This window comes from Mercenaria mercenaria, chromosome 7, assembly GCF_021730395.1.
Source record: "Mercenaria mercenaria strain notata chromosome 7, MADL_Memer_1, whole genome shotgun sequence".
Classification (NCBI taxonomy): Eukaryota; Metazoa; Mollusca; class Bivalvia; order Venerida; family Veneridae; genus Mercenaria; species Mercenaria mercenaria.
In genome coordinates this window covers 54,511,599-54,529,054 of record NC_069367.1, presented here as the reverse complement: position 1 = coordinate 54,529,054, position 17,456 = coordinate 54,511,599, and the positions used below count along the sequence as shown (strand labels likewise).

Below are 17,456 nucleotides of genomic sequence, written 5' to 3'. Positions count from 1 at the left end.
CTACCATTTTAAGATCAGCCTTAGTGGTCAGTGTAATTTTGAATTTAAAAAAAACACAGAAACCAACAAGAACCACAACAAAGAGGAAAAGTATTATTTTTAAACATAGCAAGAAACTTATTTAGATGAACACTGAGACACAATATAAACAAATGAGCCACGCCATGAGAAAACCAGCATAGTGGCTTTGCGACCAGCATGGATCCAGAGAAGCCTGCACATATGCACAGTCTGGTTAGGATCCATGCTGTTCGCTTTCAAAGCCTAATTGCAGTTAGAGACTTTCAAAGCCTATTGCGGATGCACAGGCTGGTCTGGATCCATGCTGGTCGCAAAGCCACTATGTTGGTTTCCTCATGGCACGGCTCAAATGTTGATTATAAAAATGACAGTCACAGTTCAAATTTGTCTCAAACTTCCAAGTTCAGAGTTAATTGTTTTCAGTTCCTCAGTTATGGAACTAGGTCTAAAATTGAGTTACACACGTTATCCCAGGATGTTCTTGGGTGGAAATTGTTTCCCTGTCTTTCCCATAATAATCTTGTATTTCTTTTAAAGAGCTGTTGCAAGCTGGGTACCATTTCTTTCTCATCTAGTTCCTCTTTCATCATGAGAATGAATGGTTTCTTCATATGGAGGGCCATATCAAACTCCATTCTGCAGAATTCACTTTGACAGAAATTACGAGAAAGGAGTAACATCACAACAACTGATTCTTGGAGGCAAAGAACCATTTCGTCATTGAATGGTTTTCCTAGTTGGAAATTTTTGTCACCGAAACAAATCAAGTCTCTGTCGGTTCCTGTTTTTTCTTGTAAATGATGTTTCAGTGGTTCATAAACATTGTTGTTAAGAAAGTTGTAATCAAAACTACTGAATGATAGGAACACAAGATATTTTGTCTCAAGTTTGTTTTTTTGAATTTGTTGAATTTTCTCCTCCATATTCTTCTTGTAACGTTTCTGTTGCTGATACTTCTGCCATTTACACAGGCTAAGGACGGTAAATGTTATAGTTGATATCGGTAACAGCACAGACAAAAGTATTGTATTTCTGATGCGAATTGGTCTGTCACATTCTTCGTGTACAAAAGATGCAGCATTATGGTCAACAGGAATGAAAATTCCTTTAGGATTCTTGCAGGTTATGTCATCTTGCACATGAGTTGTTGTTGAAAGCCATTTTATTGAGGCTAAAGTGTCACATTCAGAGCATGAGAATGGGTTGTTGGCCATTTGAAGAATTCCAGAGATATGTTGTTGGTAACAAGCAGTGAATTCAGGATCTTCATTGAGTTTTGATCCAAGACTGAGATTCGGTTTTTCCTTAGGTTGAGTATTTTCAAACTACTCAGATTGTTGAGATTGAATGTGATCTGTTTTAGGAGATTATCGGATAAGTCAAGTGTTTCTAAATTCTCGTTTCTTTGAAACATTTCCTTTGGAATTTTAATCAGTTGATTTGAAGAAAGCATAAGCCGTTTGAGATTTGGATAGGAAACAATCAGCTGTGCAAATAGAGAGTAATTCCTGTCGGCCATTTTGAAAAGTTTATTGCTCGAGAGGTTGATTTCTTGAAGATTATAGCAACATGGGCAGAGCTTTGGATGCAGAAATTCGATTTCATTGAGAGAAAAATCTAAACTTTCCAAATTGGATTTGTAACACAGGAATGTTAGATCTAAATGTTTTAGTTTGTTATTTTTTAAAATCACGTTTTTCATCCTCCATTCTGAATATTCTGTGCCTTCAAGATAAACTGTAAGATTGTACAATTCAGCATGGTAATTCTGATCATTTATCCCAGATATGTCCACTGTTTCTACATTTGATAACATTGTCCCCTGGTATATAGTTAAGTTGTATGTATTTCTTATGATAAAGGGTAAATATTTTGTTACAGATACAATAGAACTTGATGTATAACTTGCATTTAGAAGTTTCAGATTGTCAAATCGTACATTGATATCCCAGTTTTCAAATATTTTTTGTGGCCAATTCGTCTTTGAAACATTTAAGTATTCTAAAGTATCAGTAATTCCTTTAAGGTATCTTTGGTGCTCTGTTTTATTATTAATGTCGATTTGATGCATATCAAGTAGTTTTATTGGCTTTGAGGCAAGAGCATTAAAGAATTCCTTGTCCAAGTCGACACCATATTGTGAGCTTACATATGACATTGAAAACACTTCCAACTTTGGTAAGGTATTGACACCAGGCCCGAGGTTCACAAAACATTTTTTGGTCTCAGCTGAGTTTGAGTTTGAAATTTTAATATTAGATTTTACTAAAACGTCAAGCTTAAATTTCAAAAAAGACTGACAACCAGTACTAAATGGCCACTTTAAAATAGTTATTAATTTAAAATTTAGTCTTAAACATGCTATTTAGATATAAATGAGAAATAAAGTTTCATTATTAAACTCAGCTGAGACTGAAAATGTTTTGTGAACACGAGGCCTGAGATGGACTTGGTTATATATGACATACGTAGTAGTTCACAGGCAGTAAAGTTTAATATTTTAAGATTATCCAGTCCAGCGAATGAATTTCTATATAATCTTCGCAATTGTACGGAAACAATCTGTAGTTCTTCCAACAACCAAAGTTTAGTCATAGCATAAGATCTTATTCCTTGTAAAGAGTTTCTGTTTTCCATGCTACTGGCATCAAAAATTTGCAAGAATTTTATATTTTCCCAATTACTTCCATTCAAAGTCTCAGCAGTCATATCCCTGACAGTTTTTATTAGCTCATCTGATTTTTTGAAAAAAAAATGATGAGTTATTGTCATCACTTGAGCAGTTGTCGGCGTCGGCGTTGCCTGGTTAAGTTTTATGTTTAGGTTAGCTTTTCTCCTAAACTATCAAAGCTATTGCTTTGAAATTTGGAATACTTGTTCACCATCATAAGCTGACCCTGTATAGCAAGAAACATAACTCCATCCTGCTTTTTGCAAGATTTATGGCCCCTTTTGTACTTAGAAAATATCAGATTTCTTGGTTAAGTTTTATGTTTAGGTCAACTTTTCTCCTAAACTATAAAAGCTATTGCTTTGAAACTGGAATACTTGTTCACCATCATAAGCAGACCCTGTACATCAAGAAACATAACTCCATCTTGCTTTTTGCAAGATTTATTGCCCTTTTTGAACTTAGAAAATCAGATTTCTTGGTTAAGTTTTATGTTTAGGTCAGCTTTTATCCTAAACTATCAAAGCTATTGCTTTGAAACTTGCAACACTTGTTCACCATCATAAGCTGACCCTGTACAGCAAGCAACATAACTCCATCCTGCTTTCTACAATAATTATTGCCCCTTTTGGACTTAGAAAATCATTTTCTTGGTTGAGTATTATGTTTAAGTCAACTTTTCTCATAAACTATCAAAGCTATTGCTTTAAAACTTGCAACAGTTTTTCACCATCATAAGTGGACACTGTACATCAAGAAACGTAACTCTATCCTGCTTTTTGCAACAATGATGGCTCTTTTTAGACTTAGAAAATCATGGGTAGGACAATATTTCTATTACACAAAAAAAATCAGATGAGTGTCAGCACCCGCAAGGCGGTGCTCTTGTTTCTTGTAGGAAAACTTGTGTCACATTGTCTGGTATTTGTTTAGGAATGATGTCACAGTGTATAGATTGTCCAGTTTGTACACAGCCATCATTTATAATATTCATTTCAGCTGCAACACATACAGAATGGTAAACTAATAATCCAGTATAAGTGAGTAAATCCATGATTATATTAATAGATTAATTGGTTTCTGTCATTGTTATGATCTATTTCAGAACTTTGAAAACCATTTTGATACAAGAGAAAATTTATAGCTTCAGTAATTTTGTGGTTAAATGAGCCTTAAGAACTCCTTGAGAAATTTTCCTCCCTTTTAAGCTTTTGCAATTATGAAGTACTTGTTTTTGTCATTGACTCAATTTTGCACAGTTAAGATGACCTTGATAAATTTATCCTCATTCTGAAAGAGGCTGTTGTTTTATGAACCATTAGTCATTAATGTTCTGATCATTTCACAAATGCCTTTGTGATAGCCTTTCAATTTCTTTTAGTTATATTCAGAATCCTTAGTTTTCAGCTATGGAACAAGTTAGTTCTAAAATTGATCTACACACGTTATCCTAGGATGTTCTTACTAGGTGGAAATTGTTTCCCCGTCTTTCCCATAATAATCTTGTATTTCTTTTAAAGAGCTGTTGCAAGCTGGGTACCATTTCTTTTTCATCTAGTTCCTCTTTCATCACGAGAATGAATGGTTTCTACATAAGGAGGGCCATATCAAACTCAATCCTGCAGAATTCACTTTGACAGAAATTACGAGAAAGGAGTAACATCACAACGGCTGATTCTTGGAGGCAAAGAACCATTTCGTCATTGATTGGTTTCCCTAGTTGGAAATTTTTGTCACCAAAACAGATCAAATCTCCCGTCAGTTCTTGTTTTTGAAGTGCTCAAGGTGAGCTTTTGTGATCGCCCTGTGTCTGTTGTCCGTCCGTCGTCGTCAACAATTTGACTGTTAACACTCTAGAGGTCAAAATTTTGGCCCAGTCTCAATGAAACTTAGTCAGAATGTTACCCTCAATAAAAGCTTGGATGAGTTCGATATTGGGTCATCTGGGGGTCAAAAACTAGGTCACCAGGTCAAATCAAAGGAAAAGCTTGTTAACACTCTAGAGGCCACATTTATGACTGTATCTTCATGGAACTTAGCCAGAATGTTAGTCTTGATGATCTTGAGGTCAAGTTTGATTCTTGGTTATGTGGAGTCAAAAACTAGGTCACCAGGTCAAATCAAAGGAAAAGCTTGTTAACACTCTAGAGGCCACATTTATGACCATATCTTAATGAAATTTGGTCAGAATGTTAATCTTGATGATCTTTAAGTCAAGTTTAAATCTGGGTCAGGTGGGGGTCAAAAACTAGGTCACCAGGTCAAATCAAAGGAAAAGCTTGTTAACACTCTAGAGGTTACTTTTATGAGTGTATCTTCATGAAACTAAGTCAGAATGTTAATCTTTAGGCTCTTTAGGTCATGTTCAAATCTGGATTAGGTGGGGTCAAAAACAGATGACCCATATTCGAATTTGACCTAGATTTCATCAAGGCAATCTATCTGACCAAATTTCATGAACATCAATTGAAAAATACAGCCTCTATCGCATACACAAGCTAAATGTTGACAGACAGACCACAGACATCCAGCATCACAATAGCTGAAAAATAGGCCAGCAGTTTATGACAACATTTTTAAGTTTTAACTAAATACAAATGGTGTTCAATAAATACCCAGAAATGCTCTAAATTCTTCATATATTATCATAAATATTTGAAACTGTTATATAATGTAGACTAGGGAATATTTAGTTGGTATGTTAGAATTATATCGTCTTTGGATAAATAATAAGTAAATGTTAGTTCCCATGGTAATGTTATGTGACGTCATCCAGTCCAATTTTGTCTCTTTTTCTATTTTACATATGCTGAAACAATATTTGCCACTTTAATACCTAGTTTTCAAGCAACCCTTCCTTAACTTAGGCGAGTACTGATGAGAAATTTAAGCGTTACGTCAATTATGTCAACTTATAATGTGACATAATTAAAATGTTTGGCAGGCATATTGTGTTGGTCATTGCTTGAAAATCAGTGTTGAACGAAGACATTAGATAACATTTTGCATTTTGAATTGCAAATCAAGGAAAGAGACAAATGCTGCAAAAGGTTTAAGAGACATTAGTCACAATGCCCTGAAGAGAAAAAATTTATTTGTGGAACTAAACGTTTAAAAGTGGTCAGAATATTGCCGACGACTTGTGGTACAGACATGAACAAGGAGCTGCGTTCAATAAACGCTTGATGCCCCTGGTGGCATCCTTGTCGATACAAAGCAACCTAAGTCCAAAATGAGGTCAAGGTCAAACTGAGGTCAGGTGATGTTTGAAGATGAGGAATGGTCACAGGTTACATCTGTATTAGTATCAATTCAATCTTGTAAGCAGTATTGATGATAGACGAAACGGTCCCATTTGGTTAACCAAGAGATGGCCCATATAAAGCAACCTAAGTCCAAAATGAGGTCAAGGTCAAACTGAGGTCAGGTGATGTTTGAAGATGAGGAATGGTCACAGGTTACATCTGTATTAGTATCAATTCATTCTTGTAAGCGGTACTGATGCTAGACCAAACGGTCTCATTTGGTTAACCATGAAATGGCCCATATAAAGCTACCTAAGTCCAAAATGAGGTCAAGGTCAAGGTCAAACTGAGGTCAGGGGATGTCTGAAGATGAGGAAAGGTCACAGGTTACATCTGCATTAGTATCAAGTCATTCTAGTAAGGGGTATTAATGCTAGACGAAACGGTCCCATTTGGTTAACCTCGTACGGACGGACGGACAGGACGATCACTATATGCCTCCCACATCAGTAGATATTTTATATGTTAAAGAGCTCCTTGACACGGCATCTCTGTCCAATTTCTTCAATATGACAGGAATATCATATGAACAGTATTTATTTATTTGTAGAAAGTTGTGAAAATGCATTTAATGGTGATAAACATTGAACCAATGGTAATCAGGAGTTGTATTGATTGCATGTGATATGACAGCATCATAATGACGTTGGGCTGCTTTAAAGGTAGTGATGATGCCTAAAAGACAACAAATATATATTGTGCATATTTTGAAATCTGTAATTTAGATATTCGCATTTAGTATGTTCATATCCATCAGAGTTTCAAATTTTAACAAAATGGGACCAAAGCTAATGACAGCACTTTCCTGGTATTTACTGAACACCCCTCGTACATAATAAAAAATTATCACAACTTCTGGCGGCCATGCTTTCTGATGAATTTGAACATACCGGTACCTTGTAGCGGGTCACACATGGAACATTTGTGTGCAATTAATTTCATACAGATTTCTAAAGCTCCCACTTTATGCACATTGAGAAAACTGACCATACCCACTAGTGTCCAGGTTTTTACCACAAATCGGTATAATTGAGCCGGGCCATGAGAAAACCAACATAGTGGCTTTGCGACCAGCATGGATCCAGACCCGCCTGGGTATCTGCGCAGTCTGGTCAGCATCTATGCTGTTCGCTTTCAAAGCCTATTGGAATTACAGAAACCGTTAGCGAACAGTATGGATCCTGACCAGACTGCACTGGATCCATGCTGGTCGCAAAACCACTATGTTGATTTTCTCATGGCACGGCTCATTTCCTGAACATTATCTTGGCAGAGTTATCATTCAAGGTATATTTTCTCATATATCATCAGGGGTTCCATTTGACCCGGGACCCCGGGTCTGGACCAGGGAGATTTTCAAAAGACGCTCAAAGGACCCGGCATGATAATTGCCTGTGCGTCACTCGGGACCCGGAGACATTTTCCTTTGATAATCCTTCCTCTTATCAGTCATTTCCTACAGTAAAACTATGCCCACGATAAACACGTGTATTCAAAATAAACACTCGTGGTCATGCCCTCCTGCCTTTGATCTTCTGCTAAATCCCGCCCTTTATCCTGTGGACATGCCACGCTGATTTTTCTTTATCAGCAAGTTACGTCACGGCGAGTGCACTTAGGTAATGAGAATCAATGAAGTGTTAACATTAATTGATAAAGCGTTACACGTATTGAGCCTGCATACTGTCAAAAAAGGCGCCAATTATTAAATTATCGTAATTAAGCGACCAGCTGATTACCGAGCATGTGAAAAGTGTCCTGCAAGATTTCTTCATGCAAACTTTAAATTAGACCATTTTTTAATGATCGTACCTTAATTTCAACAAGAAAATCCACAAATTTAAATGAATTTGGAAAGCAAAAATAAGTTTAGAATGTCCGTTCAAGATTCTAATTACACCCTATGACATAAGCAATTTTTCCAAAATTCACTAAAAAAACTGACTTTCAATGCAATTTTTAATGAAAAGTAGCATCATTATTTGAGGAACTATCTCTGGTTTACCTTAGTGGACCAAGTTAACTGGGCAAAAACAACATTTCAGACGACATTCCGAAAGTGTACCAGTATCCGGATAGTACGTTTTGGATTCATTTTTTACAGAGTGTTTTAGCACTTTTCTGCTAACAAATAAAAATATTGAAGAAAAACCTCATCAAATTAAAATGAATTTTGATAAATATTAATTTACAATATGAGATTATATGACCTGAAACAGAAATTGTTATTATGCTGTAACATGTTCTTGGTTTTAGTAGCTATTAATTACGTAGTATTACTATATAAGAAAATATAGTCAATTGTGTCGATGTGTTGGGGCAGGACTCTTGTATTTTGAAAAAGGACCCTTCAAAATTTGAAGCAAGATTTTCTAAGTTTATCTGATGAAATGAATTCCTCTGAACAACTTTAAAACCATTCAAGGAAATGTGAAGTTGATGAAAGTGGCTAAGTGGATGCTTTTGAAGCAATTGCTGACAGAAGAACAAACATCAAATACTGGGCGATAGGGAAAGCTTGCCTTACTAAAAATAACTTTCTGTTCGTTTCAGTGTATGATAACAATAACTTCATCTATGCATTACTTTTTGAAGAAGTTTTGGGTATCAGGGTATTTTGCATTAAATTAGGGAGTTACAATCTGCGAAGAAAGAAAAAAACAAGTAAATGTATGAAGTACATGACGAAACCAGCAATATATTCAAATTTTATTGTAACAATTACTAATATTCCACTTTTTACTGAACAAATCATGTAGATTTTTTCATAAATGTTTAAGACTCATTATGTTTTCCGTATAACAATTTATTTCAATCCAAAGAAGGTGATATGAAAAATGTTCACCTCTCAAAATATAAATAAAGCTCGTGTATGATTTCTTATCAATATAATTACTTCTTAAGGTGAATATTTTTTCATACAGCATCCTCTCAGGAATGCAATATTTATATACCATGCAACTTAACAACATAATGCATGAATATTGTTCAAAACATCAAACTTTCTATATACGGAATGACAGAGTTTAAAAAAAAGTACATAACAAGTTTCAGTGACTGTTTAAAGATAAGGAGAGGAAACAAAAGGTATTTAACAATTCATTTTTAAAACAGTGTTACCGTGGTGAAAAAAAAGTTAACAATTTTTTTAACATAGTTTCAATACAGGATGACCCGAGACTATTCAAATTTCTAAAACTATATGAAAACATGATGACTGTTGACAATGTTTACAAATATCAAGTCATTCTATATTCATGATGACATTCCACGTTTAAGATGTACTTCCAGGTTTATGATGTAATTCCATATTTATGATGCCATTCTATGATGATGATGTCATTCTATCTGCACAGCAGAACAAACGCTCATAAAATACTCTTATCCATGATTTTCACTTACTTTACAGCAAGTTCTGATATCAAATATGAAAATTTGATGTCATTCAGGTCTACTATATTCAGGTATAAACCGTATCCAAACAACATCTTTTTTTGAAACTCTGAACTTACTCATCCATCACACAAACAGATGCTGGTCTATTTGAACAGTGATATATTATGCTGTAACTGTATCATAAGTCACTAACCAGGTTGCAATCTCCTATTTTAAATCACTTTAGGTTCTGATACATATAAAACAACTGAGGTGATTTTAAACAACACTTTGGCAGGCATTGTGGTAATTAAAGACTGACACTTAATATTTGCCTTCAGAAGAACTCACTTATCACTTATCAATATATGTTTATTGTGAAAACTTGAAAAGGACTTTAAAGCCGATTCTAGACTGTAATGATGATGAATATAATAAAGTTTTTGTCACAGCACTAATCATTGTTTTCTTATACGAGACTCAGTTGTTTCTATATGGGATATGTATCACAGGCAGTCTGGAGCACCAGGTGTTCTATCAAGGCTTCTTGCTCTCCAAATAGTCTTTTGCCTCATTTATTTTTGTAGCCAGCAATGGGGAGCCACCTAAAACAGAGAGAAATTCACACATGAAATAATCTTATTGCTGTCACCAGACCAGTATTTAATCAAGAAAGTTATTGCTACAATCCAAAATCACAAAACAGTGTCCTCATAAACTTGCATGTACTTCTAGCCTTTCTATAATAGTCATTTATCAATAACTTGTAAACCACATGTCTCTAGACACTGCATGTAGGCACTGCAGGCCTGATACTGCATATAATTGTCAGACAAGGCTATTCTAAACATATTTTTGGTCCTAAATATGCTGGAAAATGCTTCTACATGCATCCCAGACAAAATATTTTTATCCCCCTTGTAAGCTGGACTGTACCAATGCAAATTGTGGTACAAAACATCATTTATGAAAAGGAGCGGGATAAGCATGCAAAAACTTTTATCAGGCAGTTTAACAGTGAGATGTGTACAAAACTCTATTCAGATGGTTTAAACAGTGGGATAAAGGATAACAAACTTCTATCAGGACGTAGTAACAGTGAGAGAAATGTGTACAAATCTCTACTCAGATGGTTTAACAGTGAGATATATACACGTGTACAAACCTCTATTCAGATGGTTTTACAGTGCAGTAGATAAATGTGTAAACAATTCTACTCAGATGGTTTAACAGCGAGGTAAATGCATACAAACTGCTATCAGAATGGTGTAACAGAGATAAATGTGTACAAACCTCTATCAGGATGATTTAGTAACATAATTCTTTTATGTGCCTGCTTGATTTTGGCTTGTGATGCAGTTGGGCTGAAAGAATACATGATAACCATATACATTGTTCAATACTCAATAGTTTTATAAGATACAATGTGCAACTACAAAGACATTCTAACTAAGTTCAAAAACTTTGAAAGAAAATGAAATATTGCACATTTAGTGCTTTTAAAAATATCCACCCTAAAGATTCCCCTTCCACCCTTTATCCCCAGAGATCATCAAAACAAATGTCCACAAGCCCCACCCATCCAAAGAACTACCAACACACAATTGCAAGGCTCCTACTTATTCATAGGACTGTCCTATTGATTGAAAGTTATAAGCTGAACAGGATGGCTTTAAAGAACATCACTTTCCTGACTTGTCACATTTATTCCCTAATCTTCATGTGGTTGAAATCAAAGTTATTCTCTTTTTCACATATATATTTGTAAAATGATATACATTTTTTACCTTACTCCAAGAATAAGACTGGCTTCCCTTTTAGACATCTTTTGTTCAAAGCCTCCACGGTAGTATTTACTGAAGGCCTGAAACAAAGAATAAATCTATAGTTCATTCACTCCTTAAGTGGAATATTAACAAAACTCTGTCAGACATATATTTTAGTGATCACAAGTTTCTAAGTCACACCAAATAAAGCCAGTTTAAATGGTAGAGGAAGACCCCAGGAGCCCATCTTGACAACATTTCAGGTACTAACATGCACCTGTGTAAAATGGTTAGAACCATCAAACAACTAGACAGCTTCCTCATATGTCTATATCAAAGGCAATTTTTAACTCACTCAAACTGTAACAGTGAGGACCAAGATATCCAAAGTCATTGACAGTGGCTAAGGTCTCTCTTCAGTCAGAAGGAAATACTAAGTGTTAAGTATCTTTGACCAAACAGATAATTATTAAAAATATTTAGCGCATAATATTATGTAGTATGATATAATGTAACCACCCTGTTGTCTAGGCAACAGCCCTCACCAACATCAAATCTAACCGTTCTACCAACCAGATATTATGCTTATGAAGAATACTTATTAAAACGCATAGAGCAAAATTTGTACTGTTAAGAAAATTGATTATTTCCACAGATGCTTGAGTCTGACTCTAACAGGGCAATGACCTCTGCCACAGTAATCCAACTATCCTATCAAGTTTGTCGGAGAGACAACACAAAGGCTTCACAAAAAACATGCATTGAGGCAAATAAGTAAATCAAATACCTACCCCTGATGGAATATTCTCTACTTTCTTTAAAATCTGTTCAGCATTCTTTGCGTATCTTAATGCATATCGACCTGAAATAAAGGGCAGTTAAATTAATGTAATTCCTTTGAATAATTTTGGATTGGTGTACAAAAACTCGCAGGATTTTTATAACTGAACATAAAGTCATGTTTTTACTATTTAAACTAGTATGACTGATACAACTTGGACACTTAAAATTTCATAATTAAATGTCATACCTCCAAATCCAATAGCTGCAAGCCCAAGCCCTGCCAATATCATGCTACTCTGAAAAATACAGAAGAAAAATGATATGTCAAGATGTCAAATAAGTCAAGAATAAAATAATATTTATCTAATGCCCAGCTGGATACAACCAAACTGAAAGCTGGCAAAACATTGAAACTGCAGTCTCAACCTGCAAGATAGGCAGTGGCTAGGGCTCCCGTTACTGGACCTCTAGACACGGAGTCTAAGGGTCCATTTACAGCACTTCTAGACAACCCGTACAGGGCTGTCTAGAGGTCTGGTAATCAATATGAACACTGAAAATGATATCTGAAGAGAGGAGAAAACAGGAGATGATTTCAAAAATTTGCCTTTGTTTTTTGGGTTTTAAATATATTGCAAGTGACAGAAAACTGAAGTTTTATATCCTTAAATCCCGAGAAAAACTTGAATCAGATCATGAATTGGATGAATTATTGATAGTAATCAGCAATTTGTTTGCTGTAATGAAAACTTTAACCAAATTTGTGGGTTTTTTTTTCAAGACTGAACGATTAAAACAGTAAACTTACGCTTTTATTTATAAGACTTTGACTAAGTTCTTAATTCGTTAAATTTGTTTTACAGTAAATACTGCTTCAGTGAATAACAGTGACTTCTGTAAATCGCTGTTAAACTTCGAGATTCAGTATGTCTCCAACCTGGAGCCTACAGGACAGGTAATAAATATACTTACGTCAGGAGAGTGTATTGAGAGTAACGGGGCGAAACACTTGTTGATAGACAGTTCTCGACTGACGAGTCTGCGACTAGCAGTTCTAGAAATTGTTTCTACACTATCTGTACTGTTATGTACTGTGTTACCAGTGTATAAGATAACTGCTCGGGAAAAGCTTCAATTTTTAATCAGAAAGTTGACATTACTACATAGTTTGTTTTTTTGCAACCTTTTATTGTCAATAGCTCTCACTCTGATTGGAGACATATTGAATATGAAATTTTATCAGCAACTTGATAGTCACTGTTATTTGATTTAGCAAAAAAACAAATTCAGCAATTTATGAGCACAATCCAAGTCTAAAATACTAAAGAAAAGCAAAAGTTTATTATTTTAATCTTTCAATCCCTAGAAAAACAAAAACTCTTTTACAACGCACAAATTTAAGTCTAATTACTAATAATGAATTGTGTTTTCCTCCTGATTAAAGAATTATAAATACTTCTGTTTCCCATCACTTGCAATGTATTTAAAACAACAAACACGTGCTTGTCAAATAGTTTTGATAAAATGTGAACTTGTACGAAAACTGAACCAATTTCCAAGTACAAAAAAGGGCCATTATTCAGCCAAAATACTTGACAAGAGTTATATACTCTTACCTAATGCCTATAGTAAGAGACTGTTATAATAAAAAGTGATAAAAAGTTTGAAAGCCATATGTGAAGCAGAAGATCACAAAATATGAGCTGGTACGAAAAACTTAACCAAGATTTCTAAGTTAAAAGCGGTCACACATTAAACCGGAATACACCTAAAAACCGGAATACACTTTCCATAACTGGAACACACTTTCTATAACTGGAATACACCTGTATATTTTCAATTAACGGTATTTTTGAAGGGTTTTTGACAGAATTCAATCATATAACATAAATAATTAACTTACGAAAGGAAAATAAAATACGTTGAACTTCATGCATGGGAAATTTCCATAACCGAAATGCACCCGTATTTTTGTAGGGTTTATGGCAGAATTCATTTGTATATAACATAAATAACATATTAACAAAAGGAAAATAAAATACTTAAGCGCAAGACGTTTTTAAACGAGATTGTAATTCGGTGAGCGCACAGGAGATTTGCGCATTCGTGAATGAATTTCCATGACCCGCCTAAATTTCTCTTATATAATAAACACTATTAATCACGTTTGTTAGTTGCCAGGGCCCTCGTTTGCCGATTTTTGGGGCCGAAATTCGGCCCCGTTCCCCCCTCGAAATAGTATGTTTTTTTCCCCCAAGTGTAGAAAAATTCCCCCTCGAAAGAAAAAAAAAATCAAGAAAAGAATCGATACCCGATAGTCTTAGGAGCGTCTCGTAACTTAATGGGCCTGATAAAGTTTTACTCAGGGGTTCCATTTGACCCGGGAACCCGGGTCCGAGAGATTTTCAAAAGACGCTCAAAGGACCCGGCATGATAATTGCCTGTGCGTCACTCGGGACCCGGAGACATTTTCCTTTGATAATCCTTCCTCTTATCAGTCATTTCCTACAGTAAAACTATGTCCACGATAAACACGTGTATACAAAATAAACACTCGCGGTCATGCCCTCCTGCCTTTGATCTTCTGCTAAATTCCCGCCCTTTATCCTGTGGACATGCCACGCTGATTTTTCTTTATCAGCAAGTTACGTCACGGCGAGTGAACATAGGTAATGAGAATCAATGAAGTGTTAACATTAATTGATAAAGCGTTACCCGTATTGAGCCTGCATACTGTCAAAAAAGGCGCCAAATATTTTCGTAATTAAGCGACCAGCTGATTACCGAGCATGTGAAAAGTGTCCTGCATGATTTCTTCATGCAAACTTTAAATTAGATCATTGTTTAATGATTGTACCTTAATATCAACGAGAAAATCCACAAATTTAAATGAATTTGGAAAGTAAAAAAAAGTTTAGAATGTCCGTTCACGATTCTAATTACACCCGATGACATATGCAATTTTTCCAAAATTCACTACAAAAACTTGACTTTCAATGCAATTTTTAATGAAAAGTAGCATCATTATTTGAGGAACTATCTCTGGTTTACCTTAGTGGACCAAGTTAACTGGCAAAAACATTTCAGATGACATTCCAAAAGTGTACCAGTATCCGGATAGTACGTTTTTGGATACATTTTTACAGTGTTTTAGCACTTTTCTGCTAACAAACAAAAATATTGAAGAAAAACCTCATCAAATTAAAATGAATTTTGATAAAAATTTATTTACAATATGAGATTATATGACCTGAAACAGAAATTGTTATTATGCTGTAACATGTTCTTGGTTGTAGTAGCTATTAATTACCTAGTATTACTTTATAAGAAAATATAGGCAATTGTATGGATGTGTTGGGGCAGGACTCTTGTATTTTGAAAAAGGACCCTTCAAAATTTGGACCCAAGGGTCCCGGGACTCTTGGGTTTTCAGGTCTAGTGGAACCCCTGGTTTTACTGATCCATATAATACGCGCGTTTTTCAGTTCCCTGGATGCGTGTATGCAAAGTTACTTCCCTTTGAAAAAAAATGTCGCATAATGCACATCATACCGTAAAAAGATCACGGATGCAACAGGGGCGAAATGCGCAAAAATAGATTTGCTTTTTAACAGCATGCTGTCAAAAAAATAAAAAAATACTGTCACGGACACCGCTGCTTCATCAGGGCCAGACATGCACAATCAGGTAGATACGATGAAGGGAAGCCCTGCTCCGGCTGCTGCTGAGACAATATCCGTGGATACTGCTAGTGCTACCGATAATGATGACATGTGAACCTCGATTGAATGTCACATAACTGATTTAATAAAGGGAAATAAAAGTTGCCTGTTTTCAATAGATTATGTTCTGTACAATACTTCAGATATATTCACATTAGTTTGATATCTGTAATACTCAACTGACCTTAATTTAAGGGGTTATGATCAGATGTCATATCTCCAGAATGAATTCCCCCCTCCCTTGAAAACGACACGAAATTCCCCCCTCCAAGGGCCCCGGCCCCAATCCCCTAAAATGTAGAGAGGGCCCTGGTTGCATGTGCAACCATGTTCAATCAGATATAACATAAGTGATTGAGAGAAGTCAATTAAAAGTTATTTCAGTATACGAGATTATAACTTTACGATCGTACGGAAATGTTGTTTGCTTACATGAATGACTGAAATAAGAGTATATAGCTCCAAGAAAAAAAATGTTTATTTATTTATGATCATCATCTGTTCTATTCCGGTTTATTTTGAAAGATTTTTGATACCCGTCACATGCTTTTTTAGGTAAATGATAAACTTTATCATGTACTGATATTGGCTACAAGACCGATTTCAAATCAGCATATTTTTTGAAAAGTTCAATTATTTTTTTTATTCTAAATCATTTTAGTATGTTTTAAATATTAGATAATTGAAACTGTAATTAATTGGGAACCAGACCTCTAGAACCAGAGTCTAGGTGTCCGGTGACCGTACCCTAGCCACTGCCTATGAGTACGAGATCATTTCCATTTCCAAAGCGATCATTAATTTGTAGCAGTGTGTATATAATGTATATAATTATTCTATGATATCGATTGTCCGATTAGCTCAGTTGGTAGAGCATCTGACTTGCAAGCAGGTCGCAGGTTCGAGTCCTGTATCAGGCTGCACATTTTTCCGCTCCTATTACATTGGTGCCATGAGTGTGGTGGCTAGCCTTGGAATCTTAGAGCTAGGGTGAAGCAATGGCTGGGTTACCGGTTAGTCAAAAGAATCTGAGTTTGTCTTTGAAAAAAAAGGACAGGAATGTAGCAGTGTGTATATAATGTATATAATTAGTCTATGATATCGACTGTTCGATTAGCTCAGTTGGTAGAGCATTTGACTTGCAAGCAGAAGGTCGCAGGTTCGAGTCCTGTATCGAGCTGCAAATTTTTCCGCTCCTATTACAAATACAAACATTTACTTTTTGGATAATATAATGTGATTTCAACAAAAGTTAGGTCACCAGGCGACTTTTCCAACTCCTGATGTGTCTACACAGTAATCAAAATGTAATTAAAAAACTAATATTCCCGGATATACGAATAAATTTGGGGACGAATCTGGGGTAAAACTTACCATATTTGACGAATAATGAGTTAATCTGTTACAGAAAGCTTTACAAGATCACTGGTATGGTTGATAATATGTTTTTCTTAAGTGTGTCCAATCATTGAATGAAACAGGCGAAACTGCGTACAAATTTTGTTTGTCCTCAGAAAAACATGACAAGCTTACGAAATTTTACCGGAAAAGTACGAATATATGCGGCGCGCTTATTCTCTGTACCATGCCGTACTGTCATTACACTGAACATTACACATGGCTGGAGCTTCATGTAAGACTACATGAAATTATAGCTTACCTTATATATGTATAATCCCCATCCCCTTCTTAGTTCTGATGTTTTCTTACAGGGATTATGAAAGCTGATAGGAAGGTTGGTCATGACTAGCAGATGGCCCCTATTGATTTTGAGACCAGTAGGTCAAAGGTGAAGGTCGCAGTGATGCAGAAC

General features: G+C 35.4%; 2 protein-coding genes across 2 annotated transcripts; both read right to left on the bottom strand.

The window, feature by feature from the left end:
• Positions 1–452: 452 nt before the first annotated feature.
• Positions 453–1,235, bottom strand: LOC128558276 (uncharacterized). The gene has a single exon (XM_053547191.1). The coding sequence runs from the start codon at positions 1,233–1,235 to the stop codon at positions 453–455; it is 783 nt and encodes a 260-aa protein (XP_053403166.1).
• An 8,382-nt stretch (positions 1,236–9,617) lies between these two features.
• Positions 9,618–17,213, bottom strand: LOC128558603 (mitochondrial import inner membrane translocase subunit TIM14-like). The gene is made up of 6 exons (XM_053548430.1): positions 17,018–17,213; positions 12,169–12,217; positions 11,930–12,000; positions 11,160–11,236; positions 10,666–10,736; positions 9,618–9,977 (listed from the first exon to the last, which is right to left on the bottom strand). The coding sequence occupies exons 1-6, from the start codon at positions 17,018–17,020 to the stop codon at positions 9,910–9,912; spliced, it is 339 nt and encodes a 112-aa protein (XP_053404405.1). The 5' UTR covers positions 17,021–17,213; the 3' UTR covers positions 9,618–9,909.
• Between the last annotated feature and the right edge of the window lie 243 nt (positions 17,214–17,456).